The 24257-nt window shown below is 41.3% G+C and overlaps 1 protein-coding gene across 1 annotated transcript in view; it reads right to left on the bottom strand.

Moving 5' to 3' along the window:
• LOC140242227 (WD repeat-containing protein 3-like) overlaps positions 1–24257 on the bottom strand; it is a 52928-nt gene that overhangs the window by 5670 nt on the left and 23001 nt on the right. The window contains exons 9-20 of the mRNA XM_072321971.1: positions 16298–16395; positions 15216–15320; positions 13611–13841; positions 12265–12358; positions 11835–11936; positions 10370–10458; positions 9681–9822; positions 9209–9265; positions 4082–4294; positions 3688–3741; positions 1866–1994; positions 317–478 (exon numbers count right to left, since the gene is read on the bottom strand). Coding sequence (XP_072178072.1) covers positions 317–478; positions 1866–1994; positions 3688–3741; positions 4082–4294; positions 9209–9265; positions 9681–9822; positions 10370–10458; positions 11835–11936; positions 12265–12358; positions 13611–13841; positions 15216–15320; positions 16298–16395 — 1476 coding nt within the window. The remainder of the gene's footprint in view (positions 1–316; positions 479–1865; positions 1995–3687; positions 3742–4081; positions 4295–9208; positions 9266–9680; positions 9823–10369; positions 10459–11834; positions 11937–12264; positions 12359–13610; positions 13842–15215; positions 15321–16297; positions 16396–24257) is intronic.

Here is a 24257-nt window from a genome sequence, read left to right as displayed (position 1 = left end):
CTCAACTAGTACTGTACAGTCCCTTTAACCCGTTGAGGACGGTTTGATTTTGCTACAAAACACATTTCCCATAGACACCTGCCCAAGTATACTCGGGACTCGTCCTCAACAGGTTAAAATCAGCTAAATCCTATGATTTGATTACATCTCAAGCTGGTTAAAAAAAAAAAGGAGAGAGAAAAATACAATTGATACATAGACCTCACATGTGAAGAAACAAAGATAGGGAGAAAGAGAGAAAGACAAACTGACGGATAGAAACAGGAGCAGGGACCAGAAAGGTAGGCAGAGAGGTTACCGTGGTAACCACGCTCACCTGTTTGTTTGAAGCCTTACACCTTTGGGCGTGGTCGTCCATCTTGGCGGTCTCCTCCTGGTAGAGATTGAGGGCCTCCATTAACCTCTCTGCTCCCCTCAGGGTCTCCATGGTCCTCTTCTCTGGCATGGAAACTTCACCCCCCGTGGCCTCGCCCGCAATCTGGCATAAAAGATAACCAAACAGAATACATGAATAAATTAGGGCATAAACACAATTACTATGCAATAGGCCTTCTACAAGACACACAACACTCACTTCAGTAAATGATTCTCATAAAAAGTATTGCACCGTTCTATATTCTCTGTGTACAACTTATTACCTCCACCAAGAGAGGAGGGTATGTTCCCATCGGCGTTGGTTTGTTTGTTGGTTGATTTGTCCGTTTGAAAAATAACTCAAAAAGTTGTGAACGGATTTGGATGAAACTTAAATACAGAAAAAATTGAGAATGACACAAGGAACAGATGATTAAATTTTGGTAGTGATCTGGGAATTTTATGTGGATTTTATGAAGGCTTTTTATATTTGGCAGGTAGGGTCAATGAACTTGGGAGCTCAAGCTGCACATTTTTGAGGTTTTCATACGCACACTATTAATAGTGCATACTCTAGTTTCTGCTAAGGAGAGGTCTGCGCTCTCAGAGTGCTTCTCTAGTTGTTAATGAAAATGCAATAAATCTATGCTGAAGGGAGGGGTTCACCATACCAAATATTCACTGGAACGATCATGTGATTTGATGGTTAAAGGTGCATCCCGTCAAAGAGGAACAGGAAGCTGAGCTCTTGTGCAATCAATTACAAGCCGAGTTGAGTGAAAAAGTACTCAGAGAGTGATACAATCTACTGAAGTACCTACATGTATCTAGCAAAACTGGCAAAAATAACATTTTGGGTAGTACAAATATGATTATTGACCATTTCCCTCATCACTACTGGTGATAGCAGTAATGGATAACCATTGTCACTATTCTTATCATAACTATTACCATGTGAGTGTAAATAACCATCATTAACCCATGAAGACTACATGTAGCTGCTCGGTGAGTTGTCTTTGGACTGCAATACAGTGGACTCCTGTTATAACTAAGTCCTTGGGACCAGCAGTTTTTTTTCGTAATATCAAAATTTCGCTATATAACCAAACAAATAAACAATAAAAAAAATAGCGCTGCTATTGCTGTGGCCTGAATTTTTACTTCATTGTAGCTGGAATTCTGTTATAACCATGTTCATTACAACGGGAGTGCGCTGTGTCAGAGGAACGGGAGACTGAACATGTGTGCAGTTACGAGCAAAGGTGGGAGAAAAAGTATGAAACAAGTGGAACAATCTACCTATCTAGCAAAATTGGCGAAAAAAAAGAATGGAAAAAATATTGGGGTGGTACAAATATGTTCATCACCATTTCCATAATCACTATTTAATCATCATCAAACCACAGAGACTAGTTCCAAATACACTCAGGTAGGTGTCTTTTGGAATGCAAAATGTTACTGCATAATCAATTCATCCTCGACAGGTTATTTCAGATTGATGGTCGTCTTACCGGCTGCTCCTCCTGTTCCACACTCTCCTCAAATCTCTTCTCCCTCTCCATCTCCTGCTCCTCCTCCAGGACCAACGGCTCCTCTGTCTTTTCCCACAGTCGCAGCGACTTGTCATGTGACCCGCTCACCTGTATGAGGGAAACCAAAACAGCAGCTTTACAGACCTGATAGTGTGGGGATACCGTGAAGTGAGAAAAACCTTTTGTATACAGATTTATCACTGATGTCTGTTTAAAGGTGCATAGTCCCGGTAGTGTAGAGGGCGCTGTTGATGATACTGCCGATCACCGTTAGCATTGATATGAAGACTACCAAAGCTGAGCTGTCATCAAAAGCAAAGTGCGTAGGTGTTGCTAAGTAACATTGCCTTCGTTGTCTTCTCTGCGCATCGCGCGCAGTCTGTAGTAATGCCAGGGTGCGTGCATATGTGCTTCTTAGTATGACATCACAAAAGAAGTTTGCTAAAGCTGTCATCCCCCTCAGCCGAATCATGAGCCGAACTGTGATCGGACCACTGACTACAGTGAATCAGACTTCTTCGGACTCAGGGAAGTGGGCCACAGCGTAAGCGCCAAAGGGGAGTCGATAGCATAGGTCTCTATAGGAAAGTTGCGCCGTGCGCCCGCGTACGCATTTGACTAAAACACCGGGACCATGCACCTTTAATTGCGGACATAGCTGAAGCATCTTGACTGGAGTCAACTGCTACTGATGAGCATGTGCTTAGATGCACACACATGTAATTGCTGACACATGGCTGTTGGATGTTATTTGTGGCTTTGAAGTGAAGATGAAGATCCATCAAACTACTGTAAAACACAATGGCCCGAATTCACGAAGGTGGTACAAATGAAACCATGGTTTAAACCATGGACAAAAACCATGGAGCGCCAAGTGTCGCACGGAATATTTCGTTAGGAAATTGGTCATTTCGTCGACAAAATGACCGTTTCATTAACAAAATTATCATTTTGTGGATAAAATGTTCATTTAGTTACAAAATGTTGTCTTTTTGTTACAAAAATACTCATTTCATCGACGAAATGACTGATTTCAAAACGAAACATTCCATGCGACAATTGGCGCTCCATGTTTTTGTCCATGGTTTAAACCATGGTTTCATTTGTACCACCTTCGTGAATTCGGGCCTATATTTTTGCGGCATGAAATTTTTGCAATTTGGAGCCGACGGCCTTTTCATGGCATGAAATTTTTGCGAGTTGCCTCTAACATTTAATGTGTAGGGTGTAGACGAGAACTTTCACATGCATTTTAATTTCGCAAATCTTGGCCCTCGTGAAATTTGCAAAATTAAAAATGCATGCGAACATTCCTCATTTAACAGTATACACATTTCCTCACACTAGAGGGCCTTTAACTCCTTCCATGCCCACATTTGGCATTCCTTACAATGTATTTGCGGATTCAGTTTGGCATTCATCACTGCCACACAGTTGCGCGTGCAAGAACCAATGACTGACAATTATCTCATACCACATGTGGTCTTGATTTGTTGGGCTTATATCCTTGTGGTGGTATAAACTTGTAATGCATGGAACAAAATGTGCATTAACAGCTGTGATACGTAGTTTGAAATCTCTTGTGCAATTTGGTTTTCTTCCTATTCATGCATTCAAGGCATTTCTGAGGCAAAGAGGGAATTCTGTACATGGTGCACAGACATTCACTGGTAGTCAAGACGGTCCTCAGTTATTATGATTACTACACACACAAAAAAAATCAACCACAACACATTTAATCATTGTCATAACATGTAAAAAAAAATAGCATCTGTAGATAGAATGATGTACATGTACTTACCACAAAATCTCCATCAGGACTTATTGCCATGCACCACACCTCACCATGATGACCCTACATCAAGCAACAAAGTAATGAGAATTGTTCACATTTACAAGCACGTCATTGAGATGCTAGCCAGAACAAAACAGCAAGAAGTCAACTGAAATTTTTCATCGATCTGTTACTCTGTTAGTAGCACATATATGCTTGACCTACAAGTATACTGTGACATCTAGAAATTGAGGACCATCAAATTTCACTGCTTGTCTTCCGATTGGGAGAAGACTAGTTGAACTAGTCATGTTCATCAAAGTCACAAAAAGCAAAAAGTAATCTTTAAGTATAAAAATCTATGTTGTGTAGACTGGAAAAACCCACTATAAAAGAAATTTTCCCTTTAGAGATACCATACCTCGAGTGTTGTAATCTGCTGGAAATGGTCAGCATCCCACTGCTTGAGTCTGTTGTCCTTTCCTCCTGTGAAGAAAAGGTGAGTGTCCGGCAAGAACTGGACGCACATCACACTGTCCTCGTGGGCGAACATCGACTTGTGGCAGTCGCCAAAGTCCAGGCCCCAGATCTTGACGTTCTTGTCGGCCGATCCCGTTACAATGAGGGTGCTGTCCTGTGTAATACGGTTATAAACAGTCAATATATTAACCATTACACCTTGCTTGCTGAAAACATACACAACTGCACTGTGTGATCAAATTACAGAATGCTCTTTAGCCACATGAAAATATAAAGCAGGGCTATAATAGCTTGAAAGGTGAAATCTGTATCCTTGTAACTGATCAGTGGAAATCAGTGGGAATGCTGGGGATGATTGTTCCAATCATTGTGGGATTCATTTAAGAGTACATCATATATCTATTGTGTGAAAATTATTTGCTTCAGAATGGTCTCATATTCAAGTAATGTGCAGTTAAATGCCCCGTCACTGTACAGGCATGCTAACCTGGGAACATTAAACTGCACATTACTTGAATATGACACCATTCTGAAGCAAATATATTTTCACACAACAATAGATTGTATAATGTACTCTTAAATGAATCCCACAAGGATTGGAACAGTTATCCCCCAGCATTCCCACTGATTCCCACTGATCAGTTACTAGCTATCCCCTTTAAATTGTAGATCAGCAGTTGCAATCTAAAAGAAGAAAGAAACAAAAACAGGTGCCATTTAATAAAATCTTGTAGCGGTTTTCTATATCTATGTATCATATTGTCTGGCACTCTGGCTGTTGTAAATTACGCTGTCTGGCGGCCACAGTATTTTGTCAACATCCACGCGAGCTTTCTTTGTGCGCCGGCACATGACAGGTGCGCACTACATTCTTCGCTTTTGTCATCGTGCCGAGGTACGCGTATTTCACATTCCAACAGTAGTCGGATTTTCATAAACACACCTCTTGTTTTGCTGTCAGGGAAACAAGCTACCAATTAGTGACGAGCTGCACATCTTCATCAGCCAATTACCACTCTCAAAGCTCCTGTCCGTGACATGTTTTCTCCGACCACGCTGTTTCATTTTCCACGCTTCCTCACTTCACGATTAGCTTTCATCCCGAGAGCGCGTCCTAATCGTTGGAGTCACTCACGTCCGCATACTACGTCCGTATGTACTTCCCACGTCTTCTCGCGCTGACGATACCTCGCGCCGTGGACTGGCATTTCATACGGATTATACTCAATACGGATTATTACACTTTCCCGGATTTCGTACTTCGCGGCATTCGCTACTTTTCATCGCGACTCGCCCTTTCTTCAGGCTACACTCCAACCTGGGGATCTTAACATCGCTACATTCAACGCGACCGGCGCCTCGTTACATCGCTGCATTCAACGCGATCTGAACGCGATCGGCGCCTCGTTACATCGCTGCATTCAAAGCGATCTGCGTCCCATCACATCGCTGCTTCTGTCCTGCTAGCGCGTGGTCTGTGGTGTGCAGACTCTACCACAACCAGCTAGGGACCGTGCAGTTCTTCTATCCAGCGCTCCAGCGGTGGATCGACTCTACCCTCGCTTGTGCTAGCCGCGGCACTCGGAGGATACTCCACGCTGCCGCTGGATATTTTGTACATATTTCTATGGGACACTGTCGTCTTCGGACACCCTTAGTGCATTCGGAGTTAGTCCATATCATTTCGGGAAGTGCAATACAACCTACAAGGACACTTTACACCTTTTCTGGTGCCCTAGTGCATTCCACTACTGATACGGTCGCCTACCATTCCTGCTGGTGGTGCCTTCAGCTCCAAGTCCCGTTAGCCACTCGGTGAGTAATAATTTAGTTAGGTATTTCATCATAGGCCCGCACCATAATACCTACATTGGTGACCCCGACGTGATCGTATAGGGCCAACTTCACGTCTCATCCTACATCCATCACTTTTCGTCCTTCATCCTTCACTTCGACGAACATCATGGCTAACGCAACTACCACCAGCCCTCCGGCAGACGTCATAGCGAACCTCACGGCGCAAGTCCTGCTGCTAACAGAGCAGCTGTTCATACTGGTAGCACGCATGGACGAACGACGGTCTCAGCGAACATCACGCCGTTCGCAACGGAAATACCGTCCTCGTCCCCGTCAGCGGTCCAGAGGCGGCAACCGCGGCCATGGAGGCGGGCCGCGCAGCGCGCCGCGGAAGCGAACCCCTTCCCAAATCCGACATGCTGGCAGTGAGTGCTACTTCCATTGGAAGTTTGGTGACGCCGCCCGGCAGTGCTGCTCACCCTGCTCGCGGCGAAAGAGACCAATCACTTCCAACGCACCAGGGAAACAGCCCAGCCAGACTCCAGCGGCGACGAGCCCCTCTGGCAGCGACACAACTGGTCGCCGATCTCCCACTTCGGATCGACAACACCGGGCTGTCGAACACGGCACACACTCCTCTACCGTCACCGGAGCTGAAGTCAGCGCCCTCCCTCCTTCACCCTCTAACAAGACGAAGCCCCCGCCTGCACTGCACTTACAGGCGGTGAAGCCCCCCGTCACCACTCTCGGAGAGTGCTCGTTCACGCCCGACTTTGGCTCACGTCGCAATCTTCGACGACGCAAGCGGAACACCACATCCCACGCTCCCGCTCGTCCACACAACTCCACGCGTGATCCCAAGCATCTCACTCTGGAGATCAACGCCAAAAGGGAGACAACCACGACGAGCATTCCGCTCACCACACCGCGGCAACAGCCTACGCCTGTCCCTGCCAGGAGCACGGCGAACACACCGAGCGTCCCTCTCACCACACCGCAGCAGCAGCCTACACAACCGCAGGAAACGACACTGCAGCAGACGACACTGCGGCAGTCAACACCACTCCAGCAGCCAACACGAACGACACGCACTGGCGGTAAGCACGTACACTGGCCAGCCCATTACGTTCAATACATGTATTTTGATACCTGAAATTTTCAACCTCTACTTTGTTTACCTTTCATTCATATCGATCGCTTGTTTTTAGTCTTCACTTCATTGACTTTTCTACTAGCGATCTGGAAGGGGGCTAAATGTAGCGGTTTTCTATATCTATGTATCATATTGTCTGGCACTCTGGCTGTTGTAAATTACGCTGTCTGGCGGCCACAGTATTTTGTCAACATCCACGCGAGCTTTCTTTGTGCGCCGGCACATGACAGGTGCGCACTACATTCTTCGCTTTTGTCATCGTGCCGAGGTACGCGTATTTCACATTCCAACAGTAGTCGGATTTTCATAAACACACCTCTTGTTTTGCTGTCAGGGAAACAAGCTACCAATTAGTGACGAGCTGCACATCTTCATCAGCCAATTACCACTCTCAAAGCTCCTGTCCGTGACATGTTTTCTCCGACCACGCTGTTTCATTTTCCACGCTTCCTCACTTCACGATTAGCTTTCATCCCGAGAGCGCGTCCTAATCGTTGGAGTCACTCACGTCCGCATACTACGTCCGTATGTACTTCCCACGTCTTCTCGCGCTGACGATACCTCGCGCCGTGGACTGGCATTTCATACGGATTATACTCAATACGGATTATTACACTTTCCCGGATTTCGTACTTCGCGGCATTCGCTACTTTTCATCGCGACTCGCCCTTTCTTCAGGCTACACTCCAACCTGGGGATCTTAACATCGCTACATTCAACGCGACCGGCGCCTCGTTACATCGCTGCATTCAACGCGATCTGAACGCGATCGGCGCCTCGTTACATCGCTGCATTCAAAGCGATCTGCGTCCCATCACATCGCTGCTTCTGTCCTGCTAGCGCGTGGTCTGTGGTGTGCAGACTCTACCACAACCAGCTAGGGACCGTGCAGTTCTTCTATCCAGCGCTCCAGCGGTGGATCGACTCTACCCTCGCTTGTGCTAGCCGCGGCACTCGGAGGATACTCCACGCTGCCGCTGGATATTTTGTACATATTTCTATGGGACACTGTCGTCTTCGGACACCCTTAGTGCATTCGGAGTTAGTCCATATTATTTCGGGAAGTGCAATACAACCTACAAGGACACTTTACACCTTTTCTGGTGCCCTAGTGCATTCCACTACTGATACGGTCGCCTACCATTCCTGCTGGTGGTGCCTTCAGCTCCAAGTCCCGTTAGCCACTCGGTGAGTAATAATTTAGTTAGGTATTTCATCATAGGCCCGCACCAATCTGTTATAGCACATCTTCTTCCCTTCATCTTCTTTGATAATCTTTCTTTTACTTCATATAAAATGGCACTACCCATTAATGACCAGTTTCATATACCCTACATGTATGTAGCTGGGGTATCCCTAGAATTTGTGTGTTCCAACAGAATCAGCTACACGTAATCTCAAAGAGTTGAAGTACCAGCTCTCTTCTGCCCAGTGCTCCACAATATTTCATTTTTGTTTGTACTGTACATGGCAGCTGGCTTCATATTGAATTTACTTAAATTAAGACTATAGTTTCACTTGCTTTTTTTTGAACAAGGCAATGTTTTTTATCATTACCATAGGATTGTTATCAAAATCAGTGAATGTACGTATGTTTGGTTTATCCAAGTAACATGCTGTCTAGCATGGCTATATTCTTTGTTTAATATCAGAAGAGGCTATGATGGGTATAACTTAATAATTACCCCCTGGTTAGTGCACAAAGTGTTACCCAGGTATTTAAATTATATTTTTGGTCGATTAAATACATGTAACAAGTCCTAACTCTTTCCCTCTACAAGTTATCATTTCTCGGTTATTGAAAGACTGCAAGAACTTGACGGTAAGAATACATCTTATTCTCATTGATTTCAAGTCACTAAATATCATTGAGTGAAGATTTATATACAGATGAGTGGGAGAATTGTGAAGTCAATGTGTGCACTTGGTTGCAGATGCTATAATAATTCTTTAAAAAAAAAAGTTCTTCTTCTTGGTCTACTTTTGATAAACCTCTAACCATCATGTTCATCTGACTTAAACTTTATTCATCCAAGCCACTTTAAAATGGCGTGATATTGCTCTGTAAAAGCAAAATCATTTCCCTTATACGAAGAAAAAATATAATCACAAACTTACTGATGAGATGTCCATGGTCAGCACTGGTAGCTTGTGTCCATACAGAGAAAGGAAGAACTGCAGATTGGAAGAGAAAGGCAAGAGTAACAATCACAATATTGACACTATGGGGAGTGTTTGCTTTACTTTTTAGCAATGCAGGTTTGAGGTTTCTGTTCTTTCATCTTCTTCTTTTTTTTTTTTCTCACAAGGAGATACAACCAATTCAATGCTACCCTCTGGTCTGGCAGAATAACTTTTTAGTGGTGAATTTTGCATCTGGCCTAATTTCAGTTTGCATCCAGCTAGCAACGAGTATACGCAAACAGGAATTTCTCTTGTCAATTTTCAATAGATAAAGCTTCACGTATGGGGGCAGAAATTGAGCATAAAAATATGATTTATATCATCAACTACTGAAAAATGCACCGGGCTAGAGTTTCTGTTTATCATGGTTAATTGCATGGGATCAACGAGAAGAGCCACATCTCACTTTCAGGGTGTCAGCGAAGAAGACCTTGACGGTGCTGTCCAGGAGAGAAGCAGCAATCAGCCGATGGTCTGGGGAGTACTTCACACAGAGGACGTCATCTGACATCTTGAGTGTTCTCGTGTGAACGAAGCTAAGCTGGCGACTGTAGACAAAAAAGTCAACAGGAATGGAATCAGATACACCTCACATTTATGCAATGATGTAAAATGGGAGGAAAAGCTGTGTTCATTCTTGATAATCCACTATGCCTGCTCTCATCACGCTGACCTTTGCAAATCATGTACATGTATCTAGTATTCATGCAGCTACTAAAAGAAAAATCTAATGTAGAGAATCACATCTCCTGTATCAATTTATAAAGACAAATGGTATTATTTAAGTTGTAGAAATCTGTCTGGCAAACATTATGACACAACATTCTAACACTTCAGTAAAATTATCAACAGCAATCAAAATTAGTTACAATTGCAAAATGTCATTAATCTTCAATACTCACACTGAACATTTTTTTTTTTTTTTTTGTGAGAGAGGTTTATCATAAAATGTCCATTAGGCTTGAGTGCAAACTTGGATTTTCTTGGTGTTTAAATCGCTGAAAATCTAAACATTGTGCTACGTTACCGTGTATCTGCACCACATGTTATAAACAGAAAATGAGATAAAAGTGGTGCAAATCTTCTACTACTCACCTCGTCTGCCCATCCTCATTCTCCAAGCTAACCAATTCAAAGTCCCAAAACTTCAATGTCTTATCAGCACTGCCCGTCACAAAGCCTCTCTGTGGGTGGCAATAGTGATGATAATAAAAGCATAGGACTCATTTTTACCCAGAGCAGCCTCTTTTGTGTTGACAGTGCTCTTTGACAGGACAATTTTTTGTTGTTGTTGGTTTTTTGTTTGTTTGTTGTTGTTTTTTTACCCACCATGTCCCTCTCAGCCCAGGGGGGTGTTTCATCAATTTAGTCAGCGCTGACAAGTTGCGAGTCTCTGACAATTTCAGCAAAATTCATCTGTGAATTTGATTGGCTGAGAAGCTCTGGTCACCAACTGTTACCATAGTGATTGTCAGAGCTGACAACTTTTCATGAAACGGTCCCCAGGTGTCTATAAGGGGTAGCTGGTAACACAAGGGTAATAATGAAGGGGCCCTCTGATAGAACAGTGTCAAAACTGTAGAGGCTACATACCCTGGATAAAGAAGATGATACAGTACATATAATAAAAAAGAACTTAAGGAAATCCAAGCTTAGAAGGCTACCATTTCATAATTGTCAGCTATGGAGAGCACAATGTTGGGTTGTGAGGAAAGGGGAACTCTTCCTCTTTCCACTGATACCTAATTGTGTTGACAAATGTCATGCACGACTGAGCACATTTACTTTAAAGACAACAATGACAAGTTGCACCTTTTCCAAAATTGAGCAATATCATGATGGAACATTGACTGTCTCACTGAAATGGATGAGACCTGTCAGTGAAAGTGGTCAAATAAACAGGCCAGCCTGCATGACTGCAGGTTTGTGTTTAGGATTTTCTCTTACTTTTTATGGTCCATAACCTCCAACATGGCCACCTGTTGGATAATCCTTCTGTTGTCATTGCAAGCATATTTATATTGAGAGAAAAATAATTGTTTATTGATTTCACTGTATCAACATCTCATTTGCATACCTCGCTAACTTGTGTTCTGTTGAAAAATAAAGTAAAAAAAAAGAAAAGAAAAAAAGAATTGAAACTGAATCAAACCTGTAGTTAGCTGCAATTTGCTACCAGGACAGCAGTCATCATTGGATTCATAAATTGCTTCATAGTTACTTTAACATTATATTCAGCACAAGGTACGTACAATGGTTCTATGACATCTGACTGTACAGAGAAAACCCCCTCAGCTAGTCACTGCCACAAACTCAATTTCCATACTATACAATCACCCTGGTCTTTGAATACATAATCATCATACTTTGCAAAAGGTATTGATATTTTTCTTCACTACACATGTATGCATCTATGCATGAAAACTATCTAATATTATGCTTGATTTCCCCTGTGTGGAGATATTGAAGCCATTCATACAGTATGATATGATTTAGAACATGTCGCTGGCTGTAAGCCATTCCCAAATTTTCATGCTATAGCTGTACATAGATTTGTTACCTTGTCCGGGGAGAGGCATATGGACCAAACAGCGCCCTCGTGTGCTTCAAAGGAATCAATCTCTGTACCAGAGGCAATGTCAAACAACTCAAGGTGCCCTGTCTGTGGATTAAAATGAAAAGTATAAAAACTGCATCAAATATATTTTCACTTGCAACTGGCTGACAAGGCAAGCAAAAGCTAGTCAGTAGCTATCTCTTAGAAACACTGTGAAGGTTCTAAAGCAATTATGAATTATCCTTTTTTTCTTTTTGTAAAAAGAAAAAAAGGAAGCTGAACATACAAAATATCATACTCCTCATTTACGTGTACATAACAATGCAGAACCTTCTCAAAATTAAAGATAAAAATATTAGCATATCTGAATAAAAGAGACTGTGACATTCATGATATTAAAAGAATTTTGCACACCATCCTTGAAGTACCTCACCTTGGTACCCACAATGCAATGCCTATCACCTGGAGCAAAGATGGAGGAGACGGCATAGCCACACTTCATGGTTCGGATGCACCTCAACGTGGATCTGAAACACAAGCAATCAGATGTGCTTGAAAAAGCAAGGTTCAACCATTTGAGGGAATAGGAGGGGGGAAAACAAATCCATCATAACATGAGAGAATGATGGATGCTGAGCTAACAGATAGGAAGATTGTCCAGAAAGAAAGACGTCACAACATCGTATCAGGGCAGTTATACCCCCCAGGACAACAACACCTCTATCAAGACAATTCTTGGTGTTGCTATCCTGTATTAACTTACAGTTGTATCTTATACTGTACGAGCTGAAATTTTCGCGTACAGATATTTTCGCGAATTGCTACTTGGAGGACATTTGCGCGTGTTGTTAATTTCGCAGTTGCGACGGTCTAACTGAACGTAACTATTTGCGCGTTGTTATTTCCGCGTGTTGTTATTTTCGCGGTTCAAAGGCGATTCGCGAAATTCGCGAAAATAAAACCACCGCGAAAATTTCAGCTCGTACAGTACACAAGACATGACATGGCTTTAGCCCCTGGTCTTCATACTCAGTGATGAATATCTTGTAAACACGGTGTTTGGCCAACTTTGCCCCAGTGCGTTGCACAAATGGCGGCATGATTGCTTTGTTAGGCAAGCATGTAATAAAGGAATGTGTGTCTGTGTTCACCCAGCTGAAACCAAGATGCCCAAACTCTGTGTATGGGATGGCTTTGTTCTTTTGTACTTCACGTCTACTGCCCTCTATTGCTATCATCACCTGTTGCCTGAATGATTCTGTGCATCCACGCAGTAGGGCATGCACAGAGAGTACATGAACACAATAAAAGTCAACTCGTGAAGTTTGTTTGTTTGTTTTTTACTTCCGCCAAGGAAGGAGGAGGTTAGGTGATCATCGGTGTTGGTTTGTCTGTTTGTAAAATAACTCAACAAGGTGGGAAAGGACTTGAATAAAACTTGCAGGAAAAGTTGATGATGACACAAATAACAGATGATTAAATTTTGGTAGCGCTCTGGGAATTTTTATGGATTTTTGAAGGATTTTTAAAAATCTTTTTGCAGATAGGGTCAATGAACTTGAGGGGTCAAGCTGCGCATATTTGAGGTTTGCATTTGAGCTCTAAGCGCGTGCTCTACTCGTGGGAGGCGCCACGCAGCTGCAAGCTGATAACACAAACAAAGGTTTCTATAGCGGGAAATTGGATGACATTCAGCACGTGTGATGGGCAGGAATTGGCTGCTTGGCAGAGGTCTGCACTCTCAGACTGCTTTTCTAGTTTTGTTTGTTTTTTCCTCACCGATTCCAAATCTTGACGCTGTTACCCCCGCCAGACAGCACGGCCGTGCTGTCCGAGCTGAAGGTCAAAGTTCGCACGTCGTGGCGATGGCCCGGCTGACTGACACCCGTTCCCTTGGACGCTGTGGGTGTGTCCACGGACAGACTCAGGTGATGAGTTTCCAGGCTGTTGTTATGTAACAAGGCCACCAGTCTCACCTCTCCACTTGCGTCTACAAGTGAGTGAAATGATCTGTATACCGAGGGGAGGGGGGAGAGAAGATGGAAAGATAGTGAGAAGGAGTGAAAGATTCAAAGAAAGAGAATGTGAAAGAGTCGGGGAGAGAAGGGGAAAGATAGTGTGGGAGTATACATGACAGACAGAAAGAGATATAGATGTATAGGAAGAGAAAGTGTGAGAGAGTGAAAAAGAGAGTGGGAGAAAATATGTTATCAACCCTTTTACATCTGCACAGGCTCTGAGCTTTAAAAGGATGGTATAGTTTTGGTTGAGATAGAAGATTTGGATTGTAACTTTTTGCAAGATAATTACATGTAGAAACCACTTATTTGAAGTATTAAAGAGCATAGCTACCATTCTACAAAGAATTAAAAAGTTTATTTGTTGAAAATTTATTTGGAAATGGCTGAGATACCCAAAAACAAAGAGATCCTAATAAAAAGGTAGAACCCACTTTTTTTTCAGGACCTTCTTGTTTAACACTGTTTATGTAATGTTATGATCCGCAGATATATTTCAAATGAGTATATAAAGTAACTTGTCCTAAATAAAAAAAAATAAATAAAAGATTGTCACAACTACCCTCTGTGTTTATAATTCTAGGGAAAGTATCCAAACTGGGCAATATCGATTGATAACAAATCAAAATCTAGTCATGATCCTCGACTGGATATTGCAAATGAGTATTATGCGGGCTTTAGGCCACAAACTTGCTATAAAAAAATATGAAATAAAAAATAGAAAGTTTTCATTGCAATCTCACAACTGCTCTCTGTACATTTGCTATTCTAGAGCACATCATCTTAGCTCTTTATTTGCCATATATGGTGGAAACAACCTATGTGCCACATCATTCTGAGACACAAACATGGATATGCTTTGAGAAAACAATGTTGTTGTTTTTTTTATCAAATCTATGTAACTTTTATAGATTTCTGTTAATTTGACATGTAGTGAGCAAAGTTGAAGAGAAAATGCCAAGCTTTGCTTTGACGTAAATTGAATATGACAAATCAATTATTTTATTTTTTTATTTTTCAATTTTTTTAAATATCAAATGACCAATAGCTACACTACTCTAAAGGCATGACTTCTGCACACAAAACAGAAGCAGAAACTTGTAATTTACACGCAAATCAAGCAGGGAACACCGCTTGCTGGTCAATCACCACATAAATTGCAAGCCATATATGAGAGGAACGGAATCATGAGAAACGCTTTCATTGTACTGTGGCATTTGGCTATTTATCAATCGGTTTTGGCGGGTTTGTGCGTTTGAGCAGAATATGCCAAGTTGGCAGACCGTCGACTGAGTCGGGCGTGCGAACGTGGCACATAAAGAGTTTAATATGCTACACGCTCCAAATGGAGCTGCCATAGGTCTACCTGATCTTTGATGACATCTTGATGGTTGTCAGCGGTCGAATTCTTTCCTCCGCTGTCAGCGACACACTGGAAACATCAACCTCAGCACCATTGCCTTCAACAGCTCTGTTTATGATGACAGAAGGATCCAAGAGTATGGGGCTCATGAGATCATTGAAAACATTCATTTCTTTAATTAAAAAAAAAAAAATCATCATTCACATAACAGTATTTTGTATTTTGTTTCATCTTACTATTTACTTCATGATCTAATCATGAGATCATTACAAACATACATTTCTTTTATTTATTTCAATCATTATTCACATATCTGTATTTTGTTTCATCTTGCTATTTACTTCATGACCTAATTTCTCATTTCTAATTCTTCTCCATTACAAGACTTGTAGCTCTTAGAAATGTTAGTTATAAGTGCTCTATAAATGATATTTATTATCATTTTATCTAATTGATGCTAACTATCCAGCACCAGATTTCTAGACTTTGTCAGAATAACAGTAGTTCACTAAAAGCACAATACATTTTAACAAGTAAAACAGATCAAACATGGGTGTTGGGGCTTATCTAAATGATAGGAACATTCTCCAAAATCAATCACCTTTCAGATGACGGCAAAATCTGTGTGCAAAATAACTAAAAAAAAGATGTGAACGGATTTGGATGAAACTTACAGGAAAAGTTGAGAATGACACAAGGAACAGATGATAAAATTTTGGTAGGGATCTGGGAATTTTCATGGATTTCATGAAGGATTTTCGATATTTTGGCAGGTAGGGTCGATGACCTTCGGAGTTCAAGCTGCACGTTTTTTTGAGGCTTGCACAACATTGTATTTTTTTTCGTTGCTTTTTATAAATACCGTATTTCACTGTTCTGCTTCTCTGCTTCCTTTTTCTGCTTTTATACCATGCAACACAACATGTAAGTTGAACTTGCCCCTTAACCCATGGGAGACTTATCCTGAGCATTCTTGGGCAGGTGTCGATGGGAAATGCGTGTGATAGGAAGATCTGCTTGTCTTCAATGGGCTATATTAAAGGGGTTAATCATGTGGGGGTTTCACCTGACCCCAAACCTCTCACCTTGCCCTCTTCCTAAGTCTCTTCACTTTCTTCTGTAACCTCTTCTCCAGCTCCTCCTCGTTGCAGACTTTGAAGAGTTCCAGCGCAGCACTCGGGCCCTGTCGCACCAAAAAATGTATCACTTTAGCCAAAATCAGATGAAACACAAAGTGGCATACCAGCACATTCAGCAGTTATGTGTATGGGAATAGCAATTGGTCAAACTCATACAATGGGATGATGCACACCACGATGACATAATCCATCATTTGTTCTTTGAAATATCAGGCAAATGATTCATCCATTCTCAGAGACTCCAACCAAAAGCACCTTCTGATCTGGAGATTCTCCCGCCTGAAACCCCTAGTAAACGGGAGACTCCAAGTTGATGTGTGCGAAGCGCCAAGTTCCTAGGGTTCTAGATGCTCTCTGGTGCTATCTACGGCTTATTTTTTCAACATACAATAGCAATAAGTAAGAAATCCTTTCCAACGGGAGACACAGAGCCAGGGCGGGAGAAATTAAATCTCAAGCAGAAGAACGGGAGATTTTGCAAAAATGGGTTTTCGGCGGGAGATCTCCCGTCGAAAACGGGAGAGTTGGAGTCTCTGCATTCTCATTCACTTTTTTTTTTAAATCTATTCAAAAGAACCTGAAGAGTATTGCACTAGACAAAAATAATCAGCTATGTGGGAATACGGAATTCTTGTTTTAAAAGCATTAAAGTATGAATGCACAAACTAAAAGAAAGTGAAAACATGTGACCGGTCACCATGAAAATTGATATTATATCAATTTCAGGATTTTGGTATTATTCAGTTTTCCAGGCTATAAGCTTTCCAGTGATATATAACTTGATCCTCTATGATTCCAAAGATACATACCCAATAAGAAACCCTGGCCACCAGATAGGCACAGTTCTGAGAAAATCAACTTTATATTTTATATCATAGTGAAGCATGCAGGGGATTAGACATTGAGACACAGTACAGTCAGACCATTATGTTATGTTACTCCCGCACGCACTGCGCACGGGGTCGCTTCGTGCGGCTGCGTGCAGGTTCGTGCGATCTCGCACGGGAGCGTATGGCTCCGTGCGCCCCTGTACGCACCCGTGCGTAGTCGTGCACCTCCGTGCGGATCTGCACGCCCCCGTGCAGATCCGCACGCCTGCGTGCGGATCCATACTCCCTCGCACGCTGTCGCACGGACCCGTGCGGGTCGGGCGCACGGTCCCGTGCGGGTCGGGCGCACGGACCCGTGCGGCTTTTGGGTGCGATTTCGCACGGCCCCGTGCCGCCAGTGCTTGGTTCCCGCATGATCCCATCTCACCTCCCTGGTTCCCGCAGTGCTTACACGGTACGTGTGTATCAGGTGTATACCGCGTGCGAGTCCATGCGCCATTCCCCGGCCGACAGTTTCAGCGCAAGCGTGAAATGAGACGATTCCCGACAATACGAAAGGCTTATTACTTGCGCCAAGGAGCTTCAAACCCTTGCTTGCTTATTGCCAGTAAGTCGGCAAGCCGAAAAAACCCGTCTAGAATATCCAAGTTCTCGCACGGGTGACCTCGAGTTGACCCCGCAGATCATGATCACTGAATTACGTTTTCACATGATTTTTTTTTTTTTTAATTTGACAGGTTAAGGTTAAAACCTGAATGCAATATTGTTTAAATTTTCCAAGAGCGACATGAAAGGTCATCGACTTCGTGCATGGCTAATTCATTACCGATGTCCCGGAAATAATGGGTTCACATACTCGTCTAAAATTCCCCAAAGAGTCTTCTTTTTCATTGTAGGGCACTAACGAACGCATACCATGTAAAAGGAAAATTATTATCCAGCTATAAGATGATACCTAAGGTGTAACGTGATGATTTGATGGGTCAGCAGCGCGCGCCAGCAGAAATCATAAGGATATCATTCCTTTACTCGGCACGAAATCGCGAAAATATTGTACTGTCCCACATATAGAAATTGACGTGTTCCATTGTGTGTTATGAGCGACCCCGGCGTAACTGACATGGTCAATTATAAGCGTCTACTAGCTGTGATATACCTTGTTTGTGTCTGTCGGTGGGCATTATGAACAAGTAGCCTATTGCCTCTTGCTTGGCCTCTCTCTCTCTCTCTCTCCCTTCTCTCTCTCTCTCTCAACAAGTCATGAATTCACTTTACCCATCATGCCTAATCGAACTACGACATGATTGAGGTAACCGCGCCTTTTTATTCTCATAGTCAAAATCAAACTAATTCTTTACATAATTCAAAAAAAAAATTCATATAATTTCTCAAAATACTCAAAAGATGGCCTCAGTCAAAACTTTCTACAAAGATTGCATACGCCAATCTTTACGGCCTAAACAAGTTTTTTAGAGAGCTATTAGTTCACCCTGTGACGATGACTTCGACTGCGTTTTGAACTTGTACCGAACTACTTTCAACACAACTATTACCTTTATAGTTCGATTGATGAACGTTACTAGTCTTTTGAATTGATAACCGACATTCGTAATCGTAAGCATACAGTAACAAAATACTGTCAATAACAGTTGGAAAATGCAAATGATATAATAATAGCGCGAAATACACGAGTAACGATCATCTTCATACATTCTAATTCCCAAGTGATGTCGCTTCGAAAATGACACATGGTTTGACTACTGCTTCAAGCAAAGAAAAGTAAAAGGAATGGGATATACTTCTAATGATAATATCACGCCGTACAAGGCATTCCACTGTATTTGGTAATGTCGGTTACGTTTTTGTGCGCTTTACGTACGGAAAATAAAAGGCAGATTGATGCTATTAAATGCTAACACAACGCATTCAAATGATTTTTTTAAATAGACCGTGTACAATGTAATGTTTTAGTATTCGGTTTGAAACTTTAAATTTGCGAGTCCTTTATAAAGTCATATGGGTTATTACATTATCAATTCAAGCAAAAATTACAGTACTTTAAGGATTCGGATTTGCTCAGAAGATTAACAATGCTATCTTTGGCAATAGTTTGCAACAGAGACAATCCGCTTCAATAGATATACAATGTAATTCTGTTTTCATAAATAGAAAGGAAAACGTAAATAAGTCAACTTTATAACTTCAATGAGCTTTCTCACCAACTGAACTTGATTTGATCTGCCGTGCATGATATCGCTGTGTGTTCTATTAATTCTATGATATTGTTTAATTTGATATTGTTTAATTGGCACATCTACTACGTGTTTTTTTTTATGCAGAATATTTCAGGTAAGTATAATTCATTGAAGCTAATAACGTTTGTACATATGACGTGTTCGTTGTTTTGTATTTTCATTTTTATAATATATCACGTGTCCATTATCTGATTATGACTACGAAAATATGACAACTGTTTAAATGCGGAGTATGTACTGGAACACTAATGTCTCCCACCAGTATAGACAAACTAATTTCTAGTCGTCTATCCCCGCTTGAAATGGAAATGAAATTACACACCAAAAAAAAAAAAAAAAAAAAAGAAAGGAAACGAAGTTCAATTTTCAGTAGATTTCAACTGTTTTGTTTAGTGCCTGATACATATAATGGCAAAATTCTTTAGCGCATAAGCAATCACACAACTTTTGGGAATAAATGTATGTCTTAATGATTGTATCTTATGGAAGAAAACTCGTCTCCTTGCCTGAATTTTAGCTTCTTCTTTTTCAAGCTTGCGGGAAAGAAATAGTTGAACATCAATGGCAATCATAAAGAGAAGCCACATCCTTAAAAACAAACACAGGAGTACTGAGACGCACTACGAAATGCTTCCTTTTGTTGGGGGGGGGGGGGGGTTATTGATTATTCTGAAGGTTCATAGATCACACAATTCATATGGTTCGCTATTAGCTTAGGTTCGTTAAGAAGAAAAAAAATAAACAGATAAATGCGTTCCTTTTCCGGTGGTTCCTTTACCCGAAAGTAATCAAGCAATCACTTATTTCAGTATAAGATTTGTGAATACAAAACGATACAACGACGGCCTTTAAAGCATTAATTCCGAATATGATTGTAAATATGACTATCGGTCTGTACTCAACTTCTCAAATGCAGAAAGATTGCAACTGTAAATGTGGTGTTCTGTAAAAAAAAAAAATAAAAATAACAAACAAAAATTAAAATAGGTTTAAGCTACAAGTTAATGGTTCTTTATGCTATGGTATCATAAAAGTGACCGAGAATAAGAAGCACTATAATTTCAAATTAATATGATACAATCATAATTATAAAAAAAAAACAACAACATGAAGCTGTTAGGCCTATACATCAACATTTGCTTCTGATACGTATAGTATAAATTATGTGCAGCTTTGGCAAGCGCGATAAAAGCGATAGATAATGTGGACGCAACGCCTATAAGGGAAATGTGCCTAATATGGCGGGAATTCAGAATGTTACGGCTGTATACAGCTGCAGCAGAGCAGGCACGAAAGCAGTCGTTGATGCTCTGCAACATTACGACCATGTGCATTATTAGAGGGTTTTTAGTACACGCAAAGAACACGATCTGAAAAGACGACTATCGTTAATTAACTTCATTAACTTCCTCTATTGATGCTGTCTTTTGTATCCCCGCCTACAATGGGTTCTCAGGTTCTATTCACTCTAGTAGTCCATGGGCCAGGCCAGATATTGGTACCATCTGAGGTGGCAATACCTTTTTGGTGTCATTTTGTTTGTCGGGCATAGATATGCCTATCAAGCTATGATAGCATTTCCAAATGAGTAGCTTAGTCATAGTAAATTAATTTTAAGCCAATTTGGTCTCGTTGTTATATCCCTCTACTTCTGAATCGAGACCAACCGCTATACAAAGAAGAGTACTGTCTGTTCACAGGTGTTCTGTTGTAAACGCGGTGCGCTTAGTCTTTATTCAAGGCAGCGAAGGGAATATCCAAGGGTTATGATAGCCACGGCGCTTAGTCTAATATTCAAGACGGCGAAGGGAATATCCAAAGCTTATAAAACAGTGTATATCCCTTTATCTAAAAACAACAACAACAACAAAGCAATTATTTATCATTTTCCGCTGAAAACGCTACGGTGAAAACGCTAATACCATGCCAATGTCGCTTTATTTCCATTCAAACAATGAAATATTATGCAAAAACCTTGTACCGGTACACTACAATACATTATAATTGATAATGTTGTAAATGAACAGAGTGATTTTTGTTTATAATTGATGTATTTGTTGAGAGGGTGGTATAAAAACAGTATAGATAATCCCTTTTATTAGGAACTTTAGATATGATAACGGTACATTGTTCTAGATAAAGACTAAGCGCATTGCACCGCGTGACAGCTGTGGACATCATAACCCTTTGGATATTCCCTTCGCTGCCTTGAATAAAGACTAAGCGCATTGCGTTTACAACAGAACACCTGTGGACATACAGAAGGCAGTGCTCTTCTTTGTATAGCGGTTAGTTTCGATTCAGAAGTATAGGGATATAAAAACGAAACCAAATTGGTTAAAAATTCATTTATTATGACTAAGCTACTCATTTGGAAATGCTATCATAGCTTGATAAGCGTATCTATGTCCGACAAACAAAATGACACCAAAAAGGTTTTGCCACCTCGAGTGGTACCAACAACCCATTTTTCGGGTCTTGGCCCATGAACTATAGGTATTGGTACTTGCTAAACGCATCTCCTTTATTTTCCACTGACAACAATATGGGAGGAGAATGGAAGCGATCAAGGCCCTCGCTAAAAGACGTTTGTTGTAATACGCATTGCGTGCCTTTCTTTCTTTCTTTCTACTGTTTCCTATTGTTTGTGAGTTAAAAACTTGCGGCAACTAAGTCACCGCAGCCGACACACAACGCTTACCGACTCATTCATGCGGCGGCAGCGGCACGGACACAAACGCACTTCAGTTTACATTCGGGCTGCCGTATTGGTTAGAATAGTTAAAGGGAAGATAAACCCCAAGAACAATGTGGATTGAGTGAAAGCAGCAACATCAGTAAAACACATCAGTGAAAGTTTGAAGAAAATCGGACAATCGATGCAAAAGTTATGATTTTTTAAAGTTTTGGTGTTGGAACCGCTGGATGAGGAGACTACTAGAGGTTATGACGTATGAGTGGACTACAATATCAAGAAAATATAAAGAATATACTACAAAAATCCATTTTTCATGAAAATTACAAATTCCATCAACTTGATATTGACATAGGCCTATGTTAAGGGTAGCAATTATTCCCCCTGCTTTCTGAAAGCGGTTGGTCCACTGCTCTTTCATAATTCTAGAAAAGTGAATTTTTGTTGAATATCCTTTATATTTTCTTTGTATTGTTGTCCACTCATACGTCATATCCTCTAGTAGTCTTCTCATCCAGCGGTTCCAACACCAAAACTTTAAAAATTCATAACTTTTGCATCGATTGTCCGATTTTTCTCAAACTTTCACTGATGTGTTCTACTAATGTTGCTGCTTTCACTCAATCCACATTGCTCTTTGGGTTTACCTTCCCTTTAATGATAGACCTGTCCTGCGATTGGGTCATTTGCCATCTTACACATCCAAGCTATGCCGTATACGGTAGTGCGTGCGATTGAGCGTAAACGCCGTCGCTAAGCAGGACTGTTGTATTGTTTCGTCTATAGTGAAAGAAACAGGTTGTTAGCTTGAACATAGCCCGAACTTTAAGAGCGATTTTCTCCGTTATTTAGAAAATGGACTGACATCATAAGCGTAGATAATATTCGTTTCTATGATCCATAGGGATGTCCAAATGAGTTGTATTACATATCAGTGTAAAGCTTAGTGTCTGTAGAATTCACATATAGGCATCGGATCTCATTTTTTGCGACTTTTGACTCATTCCGACGGAGCGCATCACGTGTGTGGCGCTCCGACAAAATGAGTCATAAGTCGCACGGCGAGTTTTCCCGTAATGAGCCGCAAATGAAGGGGAAGCAGTGCTCGGGTCGAATTTTTTTATACGGATTTTGATTCCTTGATGTTTTATCTGTTTGTACAGAAAATTTCAGCGTGTAAAAATGAGTACAAGTGTCCCAAATCACAGTTCTTCTGAGACAATTTTTTCGGTTACATTTTTTTCGAACGCTCGCCTTTGCGTTGCGTTTCGCACCTATTGTTCTTGCCCGATTGAGACTCCACCTCCGTTTCTAGGGTGTATGCTAATGAGGCATTGCTCTTGACCCCATTGAAGACAAAACAAAGCATGGTGCGCGCGGCGGTCAAGCGGTGAGGGCTTTAGAATTACGCAATAATAGTGAGCTGACCAAGGCTATCGATTGCATGACCACACGTGATGACCAGCGAGTTTCGTTTGATACATGCCCTCCATTTCATGAAGTGGTGATTGATGTGACGCACAAATCGCGCTGAAAAAAAATAATTCCAACGAACGATCACGCAGAATTTATAATACTTTATCTATGAGCTAATACAATGATCATAATAATCGAACTTGAAACCTCTGTATGCGAGTGTGTACTTTTACAACGGTTATTAATTGGCCTCATTAATGAATTCATTCAAATAATCATAACTTTCTTTCCCTGGTATGTGCCTTGCTGTTTAAAGTTCATCTCTGGAGATATAGTAGGGCCTATAAGTTGTCAATTACATGTATTCTCGTTTTTATTAAGTCGACAATTCGTGTGATAATTCGCCAAATTTATGTAATGCATACTATTGTTTCCCTGGTTAATAAAACTTATTGCCCTATTTCTTATGATGGTTTGGACCGCGACGGCATGGAGAGAAATCGGAAGATAAACATTATTAATGCCCAAATACAATGTAGGTCGTGTTCCCTTTTGAGGATATTCTGACTCTTGTCATCTGTGTATTTTTTTAGAGGTAGGACCTATCTGAGAAAGGGACAGAAAGCTGTGTCGCTACTCAAAAGTGTGCTTCTTCATTTTGTTTTGTTTTTTTATCAGAATGTTTGTAATGATAGCTGTTTGTCGTGTAT

The sequence above is a fragment of the Diadema setosum genome, chromosome 19 (assembly GCF_964275005.1).
Source record: "Diadema setosum chromosome 19, eeDiaSeto1, whole genome shotgun sequence".
NCBI classification, from domain to species: domain Eukaryota; kingdom Metazoa; phylum Echinodermata; class Echinoidea; order Diadematoida; family Diadematidae; genus Diadema; species Diadema setosum.
The sequence above is the reverse complement of the archived record's forward strand: the minus strand, read 5'-3'. Positions and strand labels throughout refer to the sequence as shown.